The 18,903-nt window shown below is 45.3% G+C and overlaps 1 protein-coding gene across 1 annotated transcript; it reads right to left on the bottom strand.

Annotated features, from left to right (window-relative positions):
- Positions 1 to 564: 564 nt before the first annotated feature.
- LOC309346963 (F-box only protein 44-like) lies at positions 565 to 11,883 on the bottom strand. The gene is made up of 6 exons (XM_081871362.1): positions 11,780 to 11,883; positions 7,366 to 7,627; positions 5,006 to 5,123; positions 3,587 to 3,682; positions 1,803 to 1,941; positions 565 to 910 (listed from the first exon to the last, which is right to left on the bottom strand). The coding sequence occupies exons 2-6, from the start codon at positions 7,625 to 7,627 to the stop codon at positions 794 to 796; spliced, it is 732 nt and encodes a 243-aa protein (XP_081727488.1). The 5' UTR covers positions 11,780 to 11,883; the 3' UTR covers positions 565 to 793.
- Between the last annotated feature and the right edge of the window lie 7,020 nt (positions 11,884 to 18,903).

Raw genomic sequence — 18,903 nt, 5'->3', positions numbered from 1 at the left:
CATGTAAAGTAAAGGTAAAGGGACCCGTGACCATTAGGTCCAGTCATGACTGACTCTGGGGTTGTGGTGCTCATCTCGCTATATTAGCCAAGGGAGCTTCCAGGTCATGTGGCCAGCATGACTAAGCTGCTTCTGGCGAACCAGAGCGGTGCACGGAAATGCCGTTTACCTTCTCGCCAGAGCAGTACCTATTTATCTACTTACACTTTGACATTGGCAGGAGCAAGGACCGAGCAACGGGAGCTCACTCCATCGCAGGGATTCGAACCGCCGACCTTCTGATCGGCAAGTCCTAGGCTCTGTGGTTTAACCCTCAGCGCCACCCGCGTCCCTCTACTCATGTAAAAACACACTAATTTCCAGACCATCCGCGGGCCGGATTTAGAAGGCGATTGGGCCAGATCTGGCCTCCAGGCCTTAGTTTGCCTACCCGTGGTTTACACTGACCGGCAGCAGCTCTCCCACCTGAAGATGCTCGAGGATCAAACCCACGACCTTTCTGCGCACGAGGCAGCCATTAACCACTGAGCCACAGCTCTCCCATCCTGTTTCATACCCAGAACATACATTCGAGTCGAGTACTTTATTGATATTCTTTAAAACTTCCCCTTAAAAAATAAAAATCCAATGATAACTTTTAAAATGCAGATATACAGCTTCGGAGGAAAGGTTTCTTAAGCAGGGACCATAACCAGCATCCAAGATCCGTAGGGACACTGAGAGAACTCCAGATGAGGTGGGTTCAAGCTGTTCAGCAACCCTTTCCTTCTCTTCGGGGTGTTTTCCTCCTCTTCTACGGGAAGTTCGGGCCCACAATGACGCTGCTGTTGGCAAGCTTTCCATAGTCCACGCCGTGCTCAAAATGGATGTGGCGGACTCCGCTGGGGTAGTTGCGGAAGATGTACACAGTCTGGAAATTTGGGGGGGGGGGAGGGAGACGGAGTTTTCACCAGAGCACAGCAACAGGCAGGTGCAGCTGTATTGAAGTAGCACCGGGTGTCAGACTTTTTGCCCCCACCTCACCCTCAAGCTAGGCCACTGCTGAGCACAGAGTGCCGGATTTACAGATAAGCTATAGCTTAGGGCCTCACTCTCTTGGGTTCCCCCCCCAAAAAAAAAAAATTAAAGGAAAAACAACAACTTAATGTACATTTCCAAAATATATGATCAACAAATAAAACCTACATACAGCAACAGTGTTTTGTGTTGTGTGGGCTCCTATGATGTAAGTAATGGGCCCCGCCAACTAGCCTGCTCCCTAAAATATCACCGGTTTGCTCATTTCTATATACAGTGGAGGCTTGGGTTGCGAACGTGATCCGTGCGGGATGCATGTTTGCAACCCGCATCTGCACATGGGCGGGTTGCGATTTGGCGCTTCTGCACATGTGCAAAGTGCGATTTAGTGCTTCTATGCATGCGTGACTGCCAAAACCCGGAAATAACTCATTCCGGCACTTCTGGGTTTCAGCGGTCTGTAACCCCCAAAAAAGGAACCTGAAGCGGCTGTAATCTGAGGCGTGACTGTACAGGGTGCCTACATTCTGCATGGACTGGTTGCATGGCAGCATGCAGCTGCAGACTATGGACTGCAGTGCAGCACAGTTGAATGTAGGTCAAGCTGTTGTACCTGTTATCTAGCGTTATAGCAAATATTCTACACAAAAAACAGCGACAATTTGTTGTTGACAAAGGACAGCTGGACATATAAAGGGCCCCATTACCTTCAGTAGCTTAGGGCCTCATCAAACCCAAATCCTGCCCTGGCTGAGTACTTCCCCTGCCTTCAATCCTGGGTTTACCTTTTTCCAGTTCCTTGTGCCGTCCTTGATTACCTCCCCATTCGAGATATAGCAGGTATAGAGGGCTTTAAAATCTTCAGCCAGCAGCTTCACGGTCAGTCTGTAGTTGTAACGAGGATTTGGGTAGAGGACATCAGACCTGTTGGGGAGAAGAGCACAAGGCAAAATCAAGCCAAGAGTAAAAAGTATCACGGCTTCCCAGTCACTGGCAGAGTGAAGACAATATCGTAATTTCTGCTTTATAGTGTGCAGATGACAAACCTAGACAGCATCTTAAAAAGCAGAGACATCACCTTGCCAACAAAGGTCCATATAGTTAAAGCCATGGTTTTCCCAGTAGTGATGTATGGAAGTGAGAGCTGGACCATAAAGAAGGCTGATCGCCAAAGAATTGATGCTTTTGAATTCTGGTGCTGGAGGAGACTCTTGAGAGTCCCATGGACTGCAAGAAGATCAAACCTCTCCATTCTTAAGGAAATCAGCCCTGAGTGCTCACTGGAAGGACAAATCCTGAAGCTGAGGCTCCAATACTTTGGCCACCTCATGAGAAGAGAAGACTCCCTGGAAAAGACCCTGATGTTGGGAAAGATGGAGGGCACAAGGAGAAGGGGACGACAGAGGACAAGATGGTTTGATTGTGTTCGCGAAGCTACAAACGTGAGTTTGACCAAACTGCGGGAGGCAGTGGAAGACAGGAGTGCCTGGCGTGCTCTGGTCCATGGGGTCACGACGAGTTGGACATGACTAAACAACAGCAAGTGTGCAGATGAAGCCCAAAGGCTGAAGCCAAACCAGCTGCTTTGGAGGCAATTGCGGCACCTTCGAAACAAAAGTGGGGCATCTCCAAAGCAGGCAGCTCATCACACATTGCACTGCGAGGGTGGGGTTAGACTAGATGACCCTTGGGGTCCCAAATCTACAATTCTATTATATTTCAGGCCTGCTACAGGAGGGCAGTTGTTTTCTTTCTGGCCACGTAAAACCAGTCATTTAAAAACACTTGGATTTATATCTTGATTTTAAAAACCACATCAATTTGTTTCTGATGTTTGGTTTGAAATTGGTATTTGCTAATGAATATGTTAGATTGTTCTTTTGCAAACCACCCACACTTTCTCCCAACCCATATTTTGAACGTTTTGTGTTTCGGTTAATTCCCACCCACCCCGGGTCAGAGAGCTTTTCTCACTTTTCCAGCCTTGCCAAAAATCTAGCCTTACTCACAGAACTGAACTGAGCAAGATAAGCAAAGCAAAATCTGTCTCTGGATTTTCCATGCACCTGATAAGAGAGTAAGATCCAGTTTTCCACAAGGAACAACGGGAAAAGCTCTCAGACCCGGGGAGAAATTAACCTGTATGCCAGTGTTTTCCAAACTTGGGTCTCCAGCTGTTTTGGGACTACAGCTCCCATCATCCCTAGCTAGCAGGATCAGTGGTCAGGGAAGATGGGAACTGTAGTCCCAAAACAGCTGGAGACCCAAGTTTGAGAAACACTGAAATGCACAAAATGATTAAAATGCAAAAGTGTGAATGAACTCATAGGGGTTTCCTGATGACCTAACAGTCAGGGGTACCTTTACCTTTAAGCGGGCTGTAAATTTTGCTAAATAACCCTTGGAAGTTCAGGATAAATCCTCGAACACGCCTAAACAACCCTGGTAGGGTTTTTTCCCCTGCTACTCAAGACCTACCAAACCCACCCATCTGGCTGGGAACTGTAATAACAGGACTAGATGGGGGGTTGATCCTGCAAGCTCTTCTGAGGCCAGCTCTAGCACTCACCAATCCTGCACCACGATATGGGGTGTCACGTAGTCCATCAACTCATCCGTGTAGCCGTGGTCCTTCAAGGTGATGCGTTGAATTTTTGTGTCGGGCCTGAGATGTGAGGAAGGAAAGCAAAGCCATTTCAAGTGCAGTGGTACCTTGGTTCTCAAACGCCGAAAACTCAGAAGTAAGTGTTCTGGTTTTTGAATGTTTTTCGGAAGCCGAATGTCTGATGCTATTGCTTCCTGAACACCTGCACCTATCAGAAGCTGCACCTTGGTTTTCAAACATTTCAGAAGTCAAATGGACTTCTGGAAAAGATTAAGTTTGGTGCTTTTGTTTTTGCTATTTATTTTGGGGGGGGGGGTTAAGGCCTTTTTGGTTAATTTGTTTTTGTGCCTTTGTGCAACCCAGTTCAGCTGCTGATTGATTGATTGATTGATTGATTGATTGATTGATTGTGTGACTGCGGAAGTGGATAAAATCCCCCCATCCAAACAATGACTATCATCAGTGCAGGTAAGAAAAAATAATAATTTTAATTTGTGTCATCTACAATACTGTTTTCTTTATTTTATAGAACAGCACATCGATTATTGCTTTCAGTTTATGGATCAATGGTCTTGTTACATAGTAAAATTCATGTTAAATTGCTGTTTTAGGGGTTGGTTTTAAAAGTCTGTTTTGCATTACTTTCTATGGGAAAGTGTGCCTTGGTTTTGGAATGCTTTGGTTTTGGAATGGACTTATGGAACAGATTAAGTTTGAAAATCAAGGTACCACCATCACCAGCCCAGCTTGTTAACCTTTTGTGCCCTTGGAGACTGGCAACTGGCAGCCCATGAACCCAATTCAGCCCTCAGAAGGCAGCCTGCGCTGCAGGAGAGGAGGGCAGCAAGAAAACCAGATACCTTAAGCCTTCCTGTGGTCCTTCTACTGCCACCTATGGACATCTTTCATTTTACTTTCTGCTTCTGCTGAAATAGCCCTTGATGGGAGAAAAGGAGACTGGATCTTCCTGCCTTACACTGAGGCAGACCACTGACTGGCAGCATCTATCTATCCTATCACAAGAAAAGTCTCTTCTAGAGCTACCTGGAGATGCTGGGAATCAAATTCAGGCCTATCTGCATGCAAAGCAGGTGTTCTCCATCTAACCTACGTTCTTTTCTCTAAGGTTCCAGTCCTCATGGAGGAAGGGCTGCCTGCTGAGTCAGACTATTGGTCCATCTAGTTTTATATTGTCCACTCTTTGACTCTGGCTGCAGCTCTCAAGGGATTCCTAGAAGAGTCTTTTTGCTGCCCTACCTAGAGATGCCAGGGATATAGGTTGGACCTTCTGCATTCAATGCTGGTCCTCCACTACCATGTGACCGATCTTCTAAATCCATAGCCACATTTGAGGATTTGCTGAACTTATAACAAGGTCCTCACCCATTGAAGGCAAAGAAACATGTCGTGACGTTGTCATGGGGGTATTCGTCTGCTAACAGCTCCTCCACACCCCAGCAGTGCTCCTGATGCTTGTCGATTTCCCAGTAGAGAAATTCCTCTGTGGGAGAAGGAAGAAAGGAGGGTGTAAGAACTTTAAAAGAGGACAATGGCCCTCAAGTCCAGAATCCTCTTGCGTGCCAAGGCACCTGAGCCACAAAGTTCCCAGGAGAACAATAAAACACACTGAGGCAGAGCATTTTGGTTTATGGTTTACCTAAACGGCCTTGGGTCCTGTATACCTGAAGGAGTGTCTTCACCCCCATCATCCAGCCCTGACACTGAGGTCCAGCGCCGAGGGCCTTCTGGCAGTTCCCTCATTGTGAGAAGTGAGGTTACAGGGAACCAGGCAGAGGGCCTTCTTGGTAGTGGCACCTGCCCTGTGGAATACCCTCCCAGCAGATATCAAGGCAATACACAACTGTTTTACTTTCAAAAGACCAGTTGTCTTTTGAAAGGCGGCCCTGTTTAGGGATGTTTTTGATGCTGTACAGTCATACCTCAGGTTTAAGTAGCTTCGGGATGAATATTTTCAGGTTGCGCTCCGCGGTGACCCGGAATTAACGGAGAGCATTACTTCCAGGTTTTGCCGCTCGCACATGCGCAGACACTCAAAATGATGTCACACACATGCACGGAAGTAGCGAATCACGACCCACAGACGTGTGGACACGGGTTGTGTTCGCTTCAGGATGCGAACAGGGCTCCGGAACAGATCCCGTTCGCATCCAGATGTACCACTGTATTGTTTTTAATATTCAGTTGGAAGCTGCCCAGAGTGGCTGGGAAACCCAGCCAGATTGGCGGGGTAGAAATAATAAATTATTATTATTATTATTATTATTATTATTATTATTATTATTATTAAATAGGCCACAACTTTATTGGTTACCAACATGAGCTGTCTGGCTTAGACATTGGGGTGAAGCCAGGCTATATCTTGACTCCTGCCCATCTGCAGGGAGTCCATAGAAGGGTAAACCACTAATATGGGGTGCCCAATAACTTACGTCAGATAGTGGCACCACCCTGAGGGGTCCCCGTAGGGGCTGTGACATGGCCCTAGCCCACGCCCAGGCTTTGGACAGTATTCACGAATCCCTTTAACAGGATACCCTTACTGAGGAGGGGCAGGCGAAGGTAACAACATCCCCTGCAACCAAATGGAGGCCTAACCTCACAAAAGTTGCAACGATTGCTACGAGACAGGCGAAAACCAAATGGCCGGTACCAATTTGCCAAGTGGAAAAAATTCCAACCTGGCCCCAAGAAGATGGTGACCGACGATTGCCTTAGCAAGGTCATATCAGAGCAAAGCATGAAAACAGGGTGGGTGGGTATAGTGGTGTAGAATGGTCAGTTGGTACCTGGGGCAGAACTTGTTTTTTGTCACCCCCTCACATTGAAATTCCCCCTCCACCACCCCCCCATCAAAGAAAACCCCACAGGCAGCAGTCCATTGTAGATCCCGCCTTCCTCCTTTGTTTTGACAGATCGGGGAAGGCTCGGGTGGGTGGGTGTTGCCCAGTTTTTTAAAAAAACTCTGCACATTTATGTTTCACAGGGTGCGAAAGAAGGGCTTTGCACATAGCTGTCAACCGTTCCTTATTTGGTGGGAAAGTCCCTTATCCCAGGGCTGTGTCCCGCTGCTGTCCCTTATTGATGATGTCCCTTAAATTTCCCGGGTTTCAAAGGAAGCAGCTCCTCTCCCTCCCTCCCTCCCTGCCGGACAGGGAGGAGGGAGGCTCCAACTGTGTTGCTTGGCTGCGTTGCTCACCCAATAAGGAGTCTAAGAACGACTGGGGGGTGGAGCTTGCATGCCTTGGGCCGATCAAATCGGCCACGTTGCCTGGGGACTCACCTTTGCTCAGCGCTTCCCAGCGGAGAGGTGCCGGTGGTTTTCCTTGCTGCATCCCCTTTGCCGGGTTGCTGCGCTGTGGGAACTACCGCTTGAGGCTTCATTTGGCTGCTGGCTGGGCTTTCTGCCTTTGGCTTGGAGGGGCTCAGAAGCTGAACATACCTGTGCTTGGAAAATCCCTTATTTTGGCTGCTGATCCCTTATTTTCAAGGCTGCTGGTCCCTTATTTTCAAATCTGTAAGTTGACAGCTATGGCTTTGCACCTTTATACAATATGCATGTGTGCTTGGGCCCAGGGACTTTTGCCTCACCATCCCCACTACTGACTCCCTGTTGCTACTCAGCCTCAAAAAAAAAAAAAAAAATCATTTGATTCATTGGAAAAAATCTAATAACCATAGGCTAGCAGCCAGGGGTAGCCCTCTGCCACCGAAAAGAGACCCACCTTTGCCGAAAGGATTCCGGACAATGTTCTTCTGCAGCTTGCAGAGAAGGTAGAAGACCTTCCAGTCTGGGAAAGGACTGGTCAGCATCTCAATGGGGTAGCCGGCCCGTCTGCACTTGTCTTTCCACTGAGCGTTCAAGGAGTCTACCAGGTCTCTCCACCAGCAACACACCCAACGGAAGCAGCGGAGCAGGTGCCACGAGGGGAAAAAGTCAAACACATCCAGCAGAATCTCCAGAGGCAGGTCGTTGATGGACACCATCTTCCGCAAGAGAAGTCTTGGCCAAGAGAGGTTTTAGAGATGTAAAATAAATGCAAAGGCAGGAGACCCGGGCTACTCAGACCCAAACCCGCTAGCAATCAATAGGGCTTGCTCCTTCACCTGAAGTTTACAGCATGTTATTCCCTGAAGGAGAACTACTTGAAAATGATTTATATTTAACTCCAAGGGTAGTGCTGTGGGTTAAACCACAGAGCCTAGGACTTGCCAATCAGAACGTCGGCGGTTCGAATCCCCATGACGGGGTGAGCTCCTGTTGCTCAGTCCCTGCTCCTGCCAACCTAGCAGCTTGAAAGCATGTCAAAGTGCAAGTAGATAAATAGGTACCGCTCCGTCGGGAAGGTAAACGGCGTTTCCGTGCGCTGCTCTGGTTCACCGGAAGCGGCTTAGTCATGCTGGCCACATGACCCGGAATCTGTACACCGGCTCCCTCAGCCAATAAAGCGAGATGAGTGCCGCAACCCCAGAGTCGGTCATGACTGGACCTAATGGTCAGGGGTCCCTTTACTTTTATCTTTAGACTGGCTAAGATGTGTAAGACAAAATCAGATCAGTGCTGGAGATGCAATAAGGTCGGGGGGTACTTCCTTTCATATGTGGTGGACATGAAAATGGGTAAAAGAGTATTGGGAAATAATCCATAATGAATTGAAAAAAAATATGTTTAAAAACACCTTTCCCAAAAAACCCCTCTTTTTGTAGGGGATGATTCAGATGGAAATTCCCAGGTGTCAAAAAAGGTTATTTATGTATGCCACTATAGCGGCCCATGTTTTGTTAGCCCCAAAATGGAAAACGAGTGAATGGCAACTTAACTGATGGAATATGCACAGCTTATGGACCTAACTTATAGAATAAGAGAACAAGAAGAACATTTGTTTGGAGAAGATTGGAAAATGTTTATTGAATATATGGGAAGGGAGGATTGTGTATACTTGAAAACGTGGGCAGCATTAAGATAAATTCAACAGTGTGAATAAGTTTTGAGGGAAGTAATAATGGAATACTGAATTGTTTAGTTTATATAAAATATGCAGGGATTTGTGCTATGCAAAATGAACCATGGAGAGAGAAGAAGGGAAGTCATGAATATTTTAAAGTTGTTTAAATGAATATTCTAAATTGCAAAACAGAAAATTTATTAACAAAATTTACACACACACACGAGTTCTTTTTTCTTTTAAAAAAATGTTTAGGGGTACTCTCATTTTCCTACTTGTATTGAAATAAAGGTAAAGGACCCCTAACAGTTAAGTCCAGTCATAAATGACTCTGGGGTTGCACGCTCATCTCGTTTACTGGCCAAGGGAGCCGATGTTTGTCCGCAGACAGTTTTTCCGGGTCATGTGGCCAGCAGGACTAAGCCACTTCTGGCAAAACCAGAGCAGCGTACGGAAATGCCGTTTACCTTCCCGTCGGAGCGGGACCTATTTATCTACTTGCAGTTTAATGTGCTTTCGAACTGCTAAGTTGGCAGGAGCAGGGACCGAGCAACGGGAGCTCACCCCATCACGGGGATTTAAACTGCCAGCCTTCCGATCAGCAAGCCCTAAGCTCTGTGGTTTAGACCACAGTGCCACCCACATCCCCCATTGAAATACTGCCCCTCAATGAGGCCAAACTTAGATTCACAAAATGTTTAGGGGTATGTGTACTGCTGCGTACCCCCCCCCCCCGAAAAAAGCACTGTGGGGGGTGGGCATGGGTGTGTGTAGGAAACTTGCAGTGGTGGTAGGAAAATTACAACACTGTTGTGGGTTTCAGGGGTCAGTCTGGATCAGTGGCGCGCTACATTTTGGGGTCCCGGAAGCTTTCACTGTCATGAAGCCCTCTTCGCAACCAGCAATGACGTCTGGGTAACTTCTGTTAATCTTCTTCAGTGGGGTTGTTCCACAACAAAACACCACAGTAAATAATAATAACAACAACAACAACAACAACAACTTCCATATCTCAAATTTTGATTAAAATTGCTGTCCTGGATTACCTCCTGTTACACAAAGCACATTTTACAAAATATTCTCTTTTCTGGTTTTTTCTAGCAACTTATTCACATACAGTTTCATCCTATGAGAGCTTCCTTGCAATGTCATTTTTCTGGAGATGACATGCACAACTTAATTTGAGACTGTCACAACCTCTGGGCTACTGACTCTCAAACCTTTGGGATTGTTAAAATACGGTATATACAAGAACAAAAAAACCAATCCATTTGAGTCCCTTCCAGTTCTTGGAATCTTGTGCCCAGTGAAGGTTTGGTAAAGGTAAAGGGACCCCTGACTGTTAGGTCCAGTCACGGACGACTCTGGGGTTGCGGCGCTCATCTCACTTTACTGGCTGAGGGAGCCAGCGTACAACTTCTGGGTCATGTGGCCAGCAAGACTAAGCTGCTTCTAGCGAAACCAGAACAGCACACAGAAACGCCGTTTACCTTCCTGCTGGAGTGGTACCTGAACTTTGACGTGCTTTTGAACTGCTAGGTCGGCAAGCCCTAGGCTCTGTGGTTTAGACCACAGTGCCACCCGCATCCCTCCTGTGAAGGTTAAAGGTAAAGAGACCCCTGACCATTGGACGACTCTGGGGTTGCAGTGCTCATCTCACTTTATTAGCCAAGGGAGCTAGCGTACAGCTTCCGGGTCATGTGGCCAGCATGACTAAGCCACTTTTGGTGAACCAGAGCAGCGCACGGAAATGCCATTTACCTTCCTGCCAGAGTGGTACCTATTTATCTACTTGCACTTTGACGTGCTTTCAAACTGCTAGGTTGGCAGGAGCAGGGACCGAGCAATGGGAGCTCACTCTGTCGTGGGGATTCGAACCGCCAACCTTCTGATCAACAAATCCTAGGCTCTGTGGTTTAACCCATAGCGCCACCCATGTCCCTCTAGTGAAGGTAAGAATCTTATAAATAGAGGATTCTATCACTGAGCTAGTCAGGGGGGAAAATCCCATAAAACAATAATGTTAGTGGCCTCTTAAACCAGCATCTTAAATGAATGAATTAGGGTACAAGAGGCTAGGCTCACTTTCTAAACTCACTTAGGCTGATACAAGGCCAAACCAGACGCAGGATTTTTAAAAAACACAAAGCAGGAGCCCCAGCTGGGGATCACCTGATTAATTAGGATCCCACAAGGTGGAGCTGAGTTTTAACCCTTCCTTCTCCAGCTTTGGTGCTAACAAAAACAGCCCTCAAGCTGCTGCTTAGTTTCAGGCTCAGATTGGTATTATCAGAGCTGGTCTAACATTATAATTAATACGGCTACAGGACAGGAAGCCAGCAAAACCTTTTTTCAGATCTTTTTCAAAAAAAGCAGCAACTTTGACTCCTCCTCTAATTGAAATCTTTCCACTCCTCCTCCCTCCCAACCTTGTTTCCTTTTGTGCTGTGTGCATTTTTATTTTTTAGTCTTTTTAAGCATGAGGACAGTGGCTTCACATTTCTGAGCTACATTCACAAGCCCCCCCCCCTTTTTTTTTTTTTGCTGGTGAGCAGAATAAAAATGGTTCAGATAAACAAACACACACAAAGGGAATATTAACGGTATGAAAACATGCTTCTCTGCATGGGAACAAATTAATGACCGTTCATGCAGGGTCTATTGCAGCTGTTTTAAAGTTTGGAGTTTACTCACTTGGCACTCTGAAGGGAAATAGGAACTAAAAACACATACCCCTTTAAATATATTCCACTACAGCTTAGACTCCCCAACCTGTTTTACACACTCAAACTTCATTTTATTGCTAGAGGGAACAAAAGTTTTAATGCAAAAGTCTTTTGCTAACAATGCCTTGCATCCAATATTAGTCCTACTCAGAGTGGAACTAATGAAGTTAACGAACATGCAATCCCGCATGTGGTGGAAAAGGTGGGATATCAATGCGGTAAATAAAATAAGCCCTAAAAATTCATCCATGCTGATGGAAAATTCAAAATACCGAAGCCTAGGCTGCAAGAGGTTCCCCTAAATGCCACCAGCCTTTTTGCCTAGCCCAGAGATAGGCTGAATTCAAGCAAAGGAGGGAGTGAAGAGTCACTCTTTACATGCTCAGAGACCCTATCACCAAAGTGTTGCTGCCTTGAGGTTCAACCTTGCAGCTAGTGGACACCTCTCAGCCTCCTCCCAGCCTTACCTCGGTTAAGAAAAGGAATGACAGCGTCCCAAGCTCTCTGGAAAGACAAAACGAAGGAAGTTTCCGTCTCCGCCCCGCTCAGCATGAAGCAGCAGAAGGCGGGCAAGATAACCCAGGGAGGCGTTAGCGGCCAGGCGCTGCCTCCTTCCTAGGCGGGGCGGAGAAGGGGAACCCCAGCTCATTTGCATTCAGTGACGCGCCTGCAACGTCACGCCCCTTCCAAAAGAATCTTTCACATGCCAGTGGCAAATCAATGATAGAGAAAAAACAAAACAAATTCCTTCCAGTAGCACCTTAAAGACCAACTAAGTCAGTTCTTGGTATGAGCTTTCGTGTGCATGCACACGCATGCACACGAAAGCACATACCAAGAACTGACTTAGTTGGTCTTTAAGGTGCTACTGGAAGGAATTTGTTTTGTTTTGACTATGGCAGACCAACACGGCTACCTATCTGTAACAATGATAGAGAGTTCAATCGCGTCTCCCACCAAGATGGCGGGAGAGGGATTTTGCATATATATGAATTTCCTTTTTCCTTTTTTAAAATTTTATGCTTACTTTTCAAGTTTATACATTTCACTAATTTTACATTTTTTTTAAACATTTCAGAACTTGACTTTCTTCCGCCTCTTTCTGCGGTTCATTAAATTTATTTTGAATATCCCCTGCATATCCAAATTAACTTAATTTGCTCATTTATTCATCTACATCAAATATATACTCTTATAAAACTGCAGGTTATTACTGTAATCCTGCCAATGATCTTATCTGTTTACGATTTATCTGTAAATATTCCATAAAACATTTCCATTCTTTTAGAAAAAAAGTTTGTTATCTTGATTTCATATTCTTCCAGGAAGGTTTCGCCATTTCTACATATTCCATAAGTTTTTTGTTTTTTTTAATCCATTCTTACTTTGCGGGGACTTCTGCTTCTTTCCATTTCGGGGCAAGTAACAATCTAGCCACTGTGGTCACATACATGGATTTGATTTTCTGTAAACTTTACCCTGAGTTTTTGATGATATTTCTTTTATTTAACAAAATGTGCATACCACTTGATTGTAAGAAAGCCTAGCAGTTTACAAGAAATGTGACCAGGTTTTAAAAAAAAAAAAATCAGTTAAAAACATGTAAAATCAACAGCAAAAGTGATGTCAACATCTATGTGTCTGGATAGGCTTGTGTGAACAAAAAGGTGTTTAAGCCTTAAAGGTAAAGGGACCCCTGACCATTAGGTCCAGTCGCGGACGACTCTGGAGTTGTGGCACTCATCTTGCTTTACTGGCCAAGGGAGCCGGCAGCTTCCGGGTATGTGGCCGGCATGACTAAGCCGCTTCTGGTGAACCAGAGCAGCGCATGGAAATGCCGTTTACCTGCCCACTGGAGAGGTACCTATTTATCTACTTGCACTGGCGTGCTTTCGAACTGCTAGGCTGGCAGAAACAGGGACCGAACAACAGGAGCTCACCCCATCGTGGGGATTCGAACCGCCCATCTTCTGATCGGCAAGCCCTAGGCTCTGTGGTTTAGACCACAGTGCCACCCGCATCATTTACGCCTTAAGAGTATATATTTAAATAAGATGAATAAATGAGCAAATTAAGTTAATTTGGATATGCAGAAAATATTAAAAACAAATTTAAGGAACTGCTGAAAGAGGGGGAAGTCAAATTTTGAAATGTCAAAAAGTATTGTAAAATTAGGGAAAGGTGTAAAATTAGTGAAATGCATAAACATGAAAAGTATAAATAAATAAATTTGTGCATTGCCCCCCCCCCCAAAAAAGGTGTTTAAGCCACACACACCACAAAAAAAGTACAGAGGCGGTGCCTGGTTGATGTCAACAGGCAGGGAGTTCCAAAGTGAGTATTACCGCATCATCTATTTCTCACAACTAATTTTTTTTAGTACATTGCTGTTAGACAATTATGTTAAGAGAAGTTAACGATTATAATTCTTGTATGGACTTGGTGTACTTAGTTGCTGCATGACAGGCAGATGTTCAACCAGGTAAGCTTCCCCTGTCACCGTAATAGTAATAATTATATATATATATATATATATATATATATATATATATATATATACACATACTCCGCCCATCTGGCTGGGTTTCCCCAGCCGCTCTGGGTGGCTTCCAACAGAACACTAAAATACAATAACCTATTTAACATTAAAAGCTTCCCTAAACAGGGCTGCCTTTAGATGTCTTCTAAAAGTTTGGTAGTTATTTTTCTCTTTGACAACTGGTGCGAGGGCGTTCCACAGGGCGGGTGCCACTACCAAGAAGGCCCTCTGCCTGCTTCCCTGTATCTTGGCTTCTCGCAGCGAGGGAGCCACCAGAAGGCCCTTGGAGCTGGACCTCAGTGTCCGGGCAGAACGATGGAGGTGGAGATGCTCCTTCAGGTGTCTTCACTGTGGCGTTGTGGTTAGGCTGCTGAACCAAGACCTAGGAGCCAAGGGTTCAAATCCCCATTCAGGCACGAAGGTTAACCTTGGGCCAGTCACCACCTCTCAGCCAAACCTACCTCACAGGGTCCTTGTGAGGATAATACAAAGGGACAGTTGTGAGCACCACCATTCAGCTCTTAGCAGGGAAGGCGGGAAACTAATTTAATATGAAAAAAAAAACCTCTGATGATGCCTTTCGCTTGCCTAGATGGGGAATAGAGAGCAGCGTGCAAGTGTGTGGACAAAGGTAAAATTTGCATTCATGGCTCCACCCCTTTGTCTCTGGCCCCTCCCATCACAGGCATGAGGTTTCCGGAAGGGAATGAGGTCCTCAGGCTGAGTAGTTTTCAACAGTGCGGTACCACTTTATTTCCTCTAGAAATCTGAATACTTCCTCACTTTCATTTCTTTATTCTGCTTGCATTCTGGATAGCGTGTGGTGCTGATAACACCAATGTTACAGGTTCGATTCCCGTATGGGACAACTGCATATTCCTGCATTGCAGGGAGTGGGACGAGATGATCCATAGGGGAACTAATTAATAATTTATTATTTATGCCCCACCCACCTGGCTCCATTTCCCCAGCCACTCTGGGCAGCTCTCAACAGAATATTAAAAACACGATAAAACCTCAAACATTAAAAACTTCCCTAAACAGGGTCCCTTCCAATGCTACAATTCCTTTTCATCCAAGCTAGCTCAAGGTGGCATAGAGTTCTCCTCATTTTATCCCAACACCCCTGCGAGGGCAGGTTAGGCCGAGAGGCAGCGAGCGGCTCCAGCTTCGTATCCAAACGGAGGATTTGAACCCAGCTCCGAGTCCGCCACTGTATCCGTTATACCACACTGACTTACACCACAATTTTATCACCTTTTTTCCTGGAGAGATTCATTGACTTCAGTTCATTATTTTGACACAGCTGAATTGACCGGGTGTGGGGCGGGGGGTATATACCGTATATCGTCTGCCTTTAGTATCACTCCCAGGTACGTATAAGAATGTAAAAAGAGCCTGCTGGTTCAGACCACTGGCCCATCGAGTCCAGCATCCTATTCTCACAGTGGCCTAGCACATGCCTCAATGGGAAACCCATAAAGAGGGTTCAAGCACAAAACAAACGTTGCTGCTGTTGTCTCCAGCACCTGGTCTTCAGAAGCATTGCTGCCTCCAACTGCAGAGCCAGAAGAGAGCCATCATGGCTCGTAATATTATTATTATTAATAATAATAATACCCCGCCCATCTGGCTGGGTTTCCCCAGCCATTCTGGGTGGCTTCCAACAGAATATTAAAATAGGGAAGCTTTTAATGTTTAATAGATTATTGTAATCAGTGTCGTCTTCAGACGTCTTCTCAAAGTCTGGTAGTTGTTTTCCTCTTTGACATCTGGTGGGAGGGCGTTCCACAGGTCGGGTGCCACCACCGAGAAGGCCCTCTGCCTGGTTCCCTGTAACTTGGCTTCTCGCAGCGAGGGAACAGCCAGAAGGCCCTCGGTGCTGGACCTCTCCTCCATGTTGATCTCATACTTAAAGCCATCCAAATTGGTAGCCATTGCTGTCTCCTATTGAAGAGAGATCCATAGCTTAACTGTGAGCTGTGTAAAGAAGGACTTTCTTTTATCTTAACCACAGTGGGATCTACACACACAAACAAAACCCACGATGGGAAAATGCTTTTTTAAAAACAAACAAACATGTTTTTAAAAATACATTGAATTTTGCATAGCTCACTGTCACCATCTAGTGTCACATTTGTATACTTTACAACACATTTAAAACGTTTCATTTGCAGCTGTGTAGATGAGTCCCACGTTATGTATTTGCTCAACGCAACTGCAATACCGTGGGCTGGTTGCATTTTCTTTTTTGCAGTATAATATTGTTTGCAGGGTCCCCCCACCTTCTCTTACAAAATAACATCCACACCCATTCGTTTTTTTAAAAAAATGCTGATCATCTGAAAACTACACAAAAACACAACTTCGGGGAAAGAGATGTAGGACCCAGGATTGCAACCATTTAGCTGGAAAGCGTGTGTGTGTGTGTGTGTGTGTGTGGAATTGTCCCATTAAACTTTAATTAGTTTAATGTAAATGCCCAGTGCGCTTCCATCGTCACAAGTCCCACTACAGCAGAGCATTTCGCGCAGCGGTTTAGAAGGGCAGGAGAGGCAGTATCTTTTCAAAGAGGAGTCTTGGAGCAAGCGGTTTGGAACTCAAAGAAAGGTTTATTTACAAAAACAAAAAAAACCCCGGCGACGAACCACACATATCAGCAAACATGCCCAAAAGGGGAGAAGGGGAAAAAGGGGAACAAACACATGGGAGACTGACTATTTATACAAACTCATGTTCCTGGAAGCCTAATGACCTCCAGCTGCTCAGTGATTAGAGCGTTTCTGCTACCTTTTAACCCTTTGATAGCAACACCCCCTCTCGCTCGTAACACTGAGCTGTACCAACCTTAATTCAAATCTAAACCTGAACAGAAACATTTATGAGATTGCGGACTCAAAGCTTTCGTAAAACCGTCTGTGAGATTTTCTTGGCTTGGACAATACTTTAGTTCAATTAAACCTTGTTTTACACTTTGGCATACATTTTGATAACGGATATCCAAGTGTTTTGTGTGTGCCTTGAATTGACCTGATTTAGCTAGTTTAATACAAGGTTGATTGTCTTCCCACACTCTGATAGGTAGGGAACATTCTCCAAACAATTCTTGTACCAGTTGCTTATAAAATTCCAGTTCTCTACATACATCTGATAATGCATTAAACTCAGATTCAGTTGAACTTAAAGCTATAAGTGACTGCTTTCTTGATCTCCAACCAATTAGTGCATTTCCAAATTTTATCGCCATTCCTGACACTGATTTTCTATCTGGTCCAGCATCTGCCCAACTACTGTCGGCCCAACATTCAAGTTGTGTGCTGCCCTCTGCTGATAGTTTTAAGCGAAACCTTTTGGTAGTTTGGAGATACCTTAAAACTCTTTTTACTCCTTGCCAAGCATGCATTGATGGTTTTTCAGCTTGTCTACACAGCATGTTGACAGCATATGTTATATCGGGCCGAGTCCACTGTGCAATGTGGAGTAGACTGCCTATCGCTGACTGGTAAACCCCGGGATTACAGAACTCTGCCTGTTGCTCGACTTGAGCATCCTTTGTGTAACTTAACTCCATTGGGGTTTTAACACCAGCACAGTTGTCCATTTTAAACCTTTCCAGCAACTGCTGGATCTTAGCTTCTTGGCTGAGCCAATAGTTCCCATTTTCATCTTGCTGAATTTTAACTCCTAGATAAACAGATACATTGCCTAGTGATTTTATCTGAAACCTTTCTCCAAGCTTTGTGGCAAATTGTTGTGCAAGTTTATCATCCTTTCCACTGTATAATAAATCGTCAACAAATATCAAGACTGCTTCTTGTTCACATCCCGAGCCTTTTAGATAAAGACACGCATCTGCTGCGCTCTTTCTGAACCCCATGCTCTCTAGAGCATCATTTAAGCAGGAATTCCAATTACGGGCGGACTGTTTCAACCCATAAATGGATTTGTGTAGGCGCCAGACCTGGTTTGGCTTGTCTCCTTCAAAACCCGGTGGTGGTGTCATATAGACTTCCTCCTGTAAGTCTGCATTTAAATAAGCCACATTGACATCAAAATGAAACAGCTTATTTCCCTTCTTAGCTGAAGAGGCTAAAAGCATTCTTAGTGACTCCGATCTTGAAGTAGGGGCATAGATTTGAGAATAGTGAACACCTTTGCGCTGCGAAAACCCTTTTGCAACTAGTCGGGCTTTATACTGCAACTCTTCAGTAGTTGTGGGCTTTAAACGATATACCCATCGACAACCTACAGCTTGTTGCCCTTTCGGAAGCTCTGTACTTGTAAACACACCGAGAGACTTCATTGAAGCCATCTCTTTTTCCATTGCTTCCTGCCACTTTACGGCTTCTGAGCTTGGAAGCTGTTGTACTTCCATATAGCTATCTGGCTCACACTGTGCCATATTTACGTATACACTTGTCACCTTAAACCGCTCTGGTGGCTTGCCCTTTGTGGCACGGTTTGATCTGCGCAATTGTTCCTCTTGTGCCCCCTCTGACCGTTGGCTGTCAGAATCTGTCTCAGACTTTATATCTGGATGTGCCTCTAGGGATAAAGACCTCCGTTTAGATACCTCCCTTGGGCTTGGTGTTGCAGGTGACCTGCTTCGCTTTTGCTGTCTGCTAGGCCTACTGACTGGCGATGTTGGAACACTCCTAGATTCTGGCTTTTCTACCTTAGGAGAAGAACCTTGTGCCTGGTCAGAATCTGCATCTGAACCATGTGCACCATCCCCTTCTGGCTCATTACTCTCTGGACTTTCATTCTCAGCATAAATGCCTAAATCATCTCTCAAAATGTCAGGGTTAGCATGTAAGTGAGTCCATCCGGATTGCTCACAAAATTCAGCGCTCCTACTGAGGACCACTCTTGTAGTATCCCCATTTGGGTTCATGAATCTCCAAGATTTAGCGTGTGGTTCGTACCCACAAAAGATGAGTTTCCTAGCCCTTGGACCTCCCTTTTTCCTTAACGCTTTTGGGATAAGTACATAGGCTTGACATCCAAACACCCGAAAGTAATTAATTTTGGGCTTCTTCCCATATAAAGCAA

The sequence above is a fragment of the Podarcis erhardii genome, assembly GCF_964252035.2.
Source record: "Podarcis erhardii genome assembly, chromosome: 7".
Classification (NCBI taxonomy): domain Eukaryota; kingdom Metazoa; phylum Chordata; class Lepidosauria; order Squamata; family Lacertidae; genus Podarcis; species Podarcis erhardii.
The sequence above is the reverse complement of the archived record's forward strand: the minus strand, read 5'-3'. Positions and strand labels throughout refer to the sequence as shown.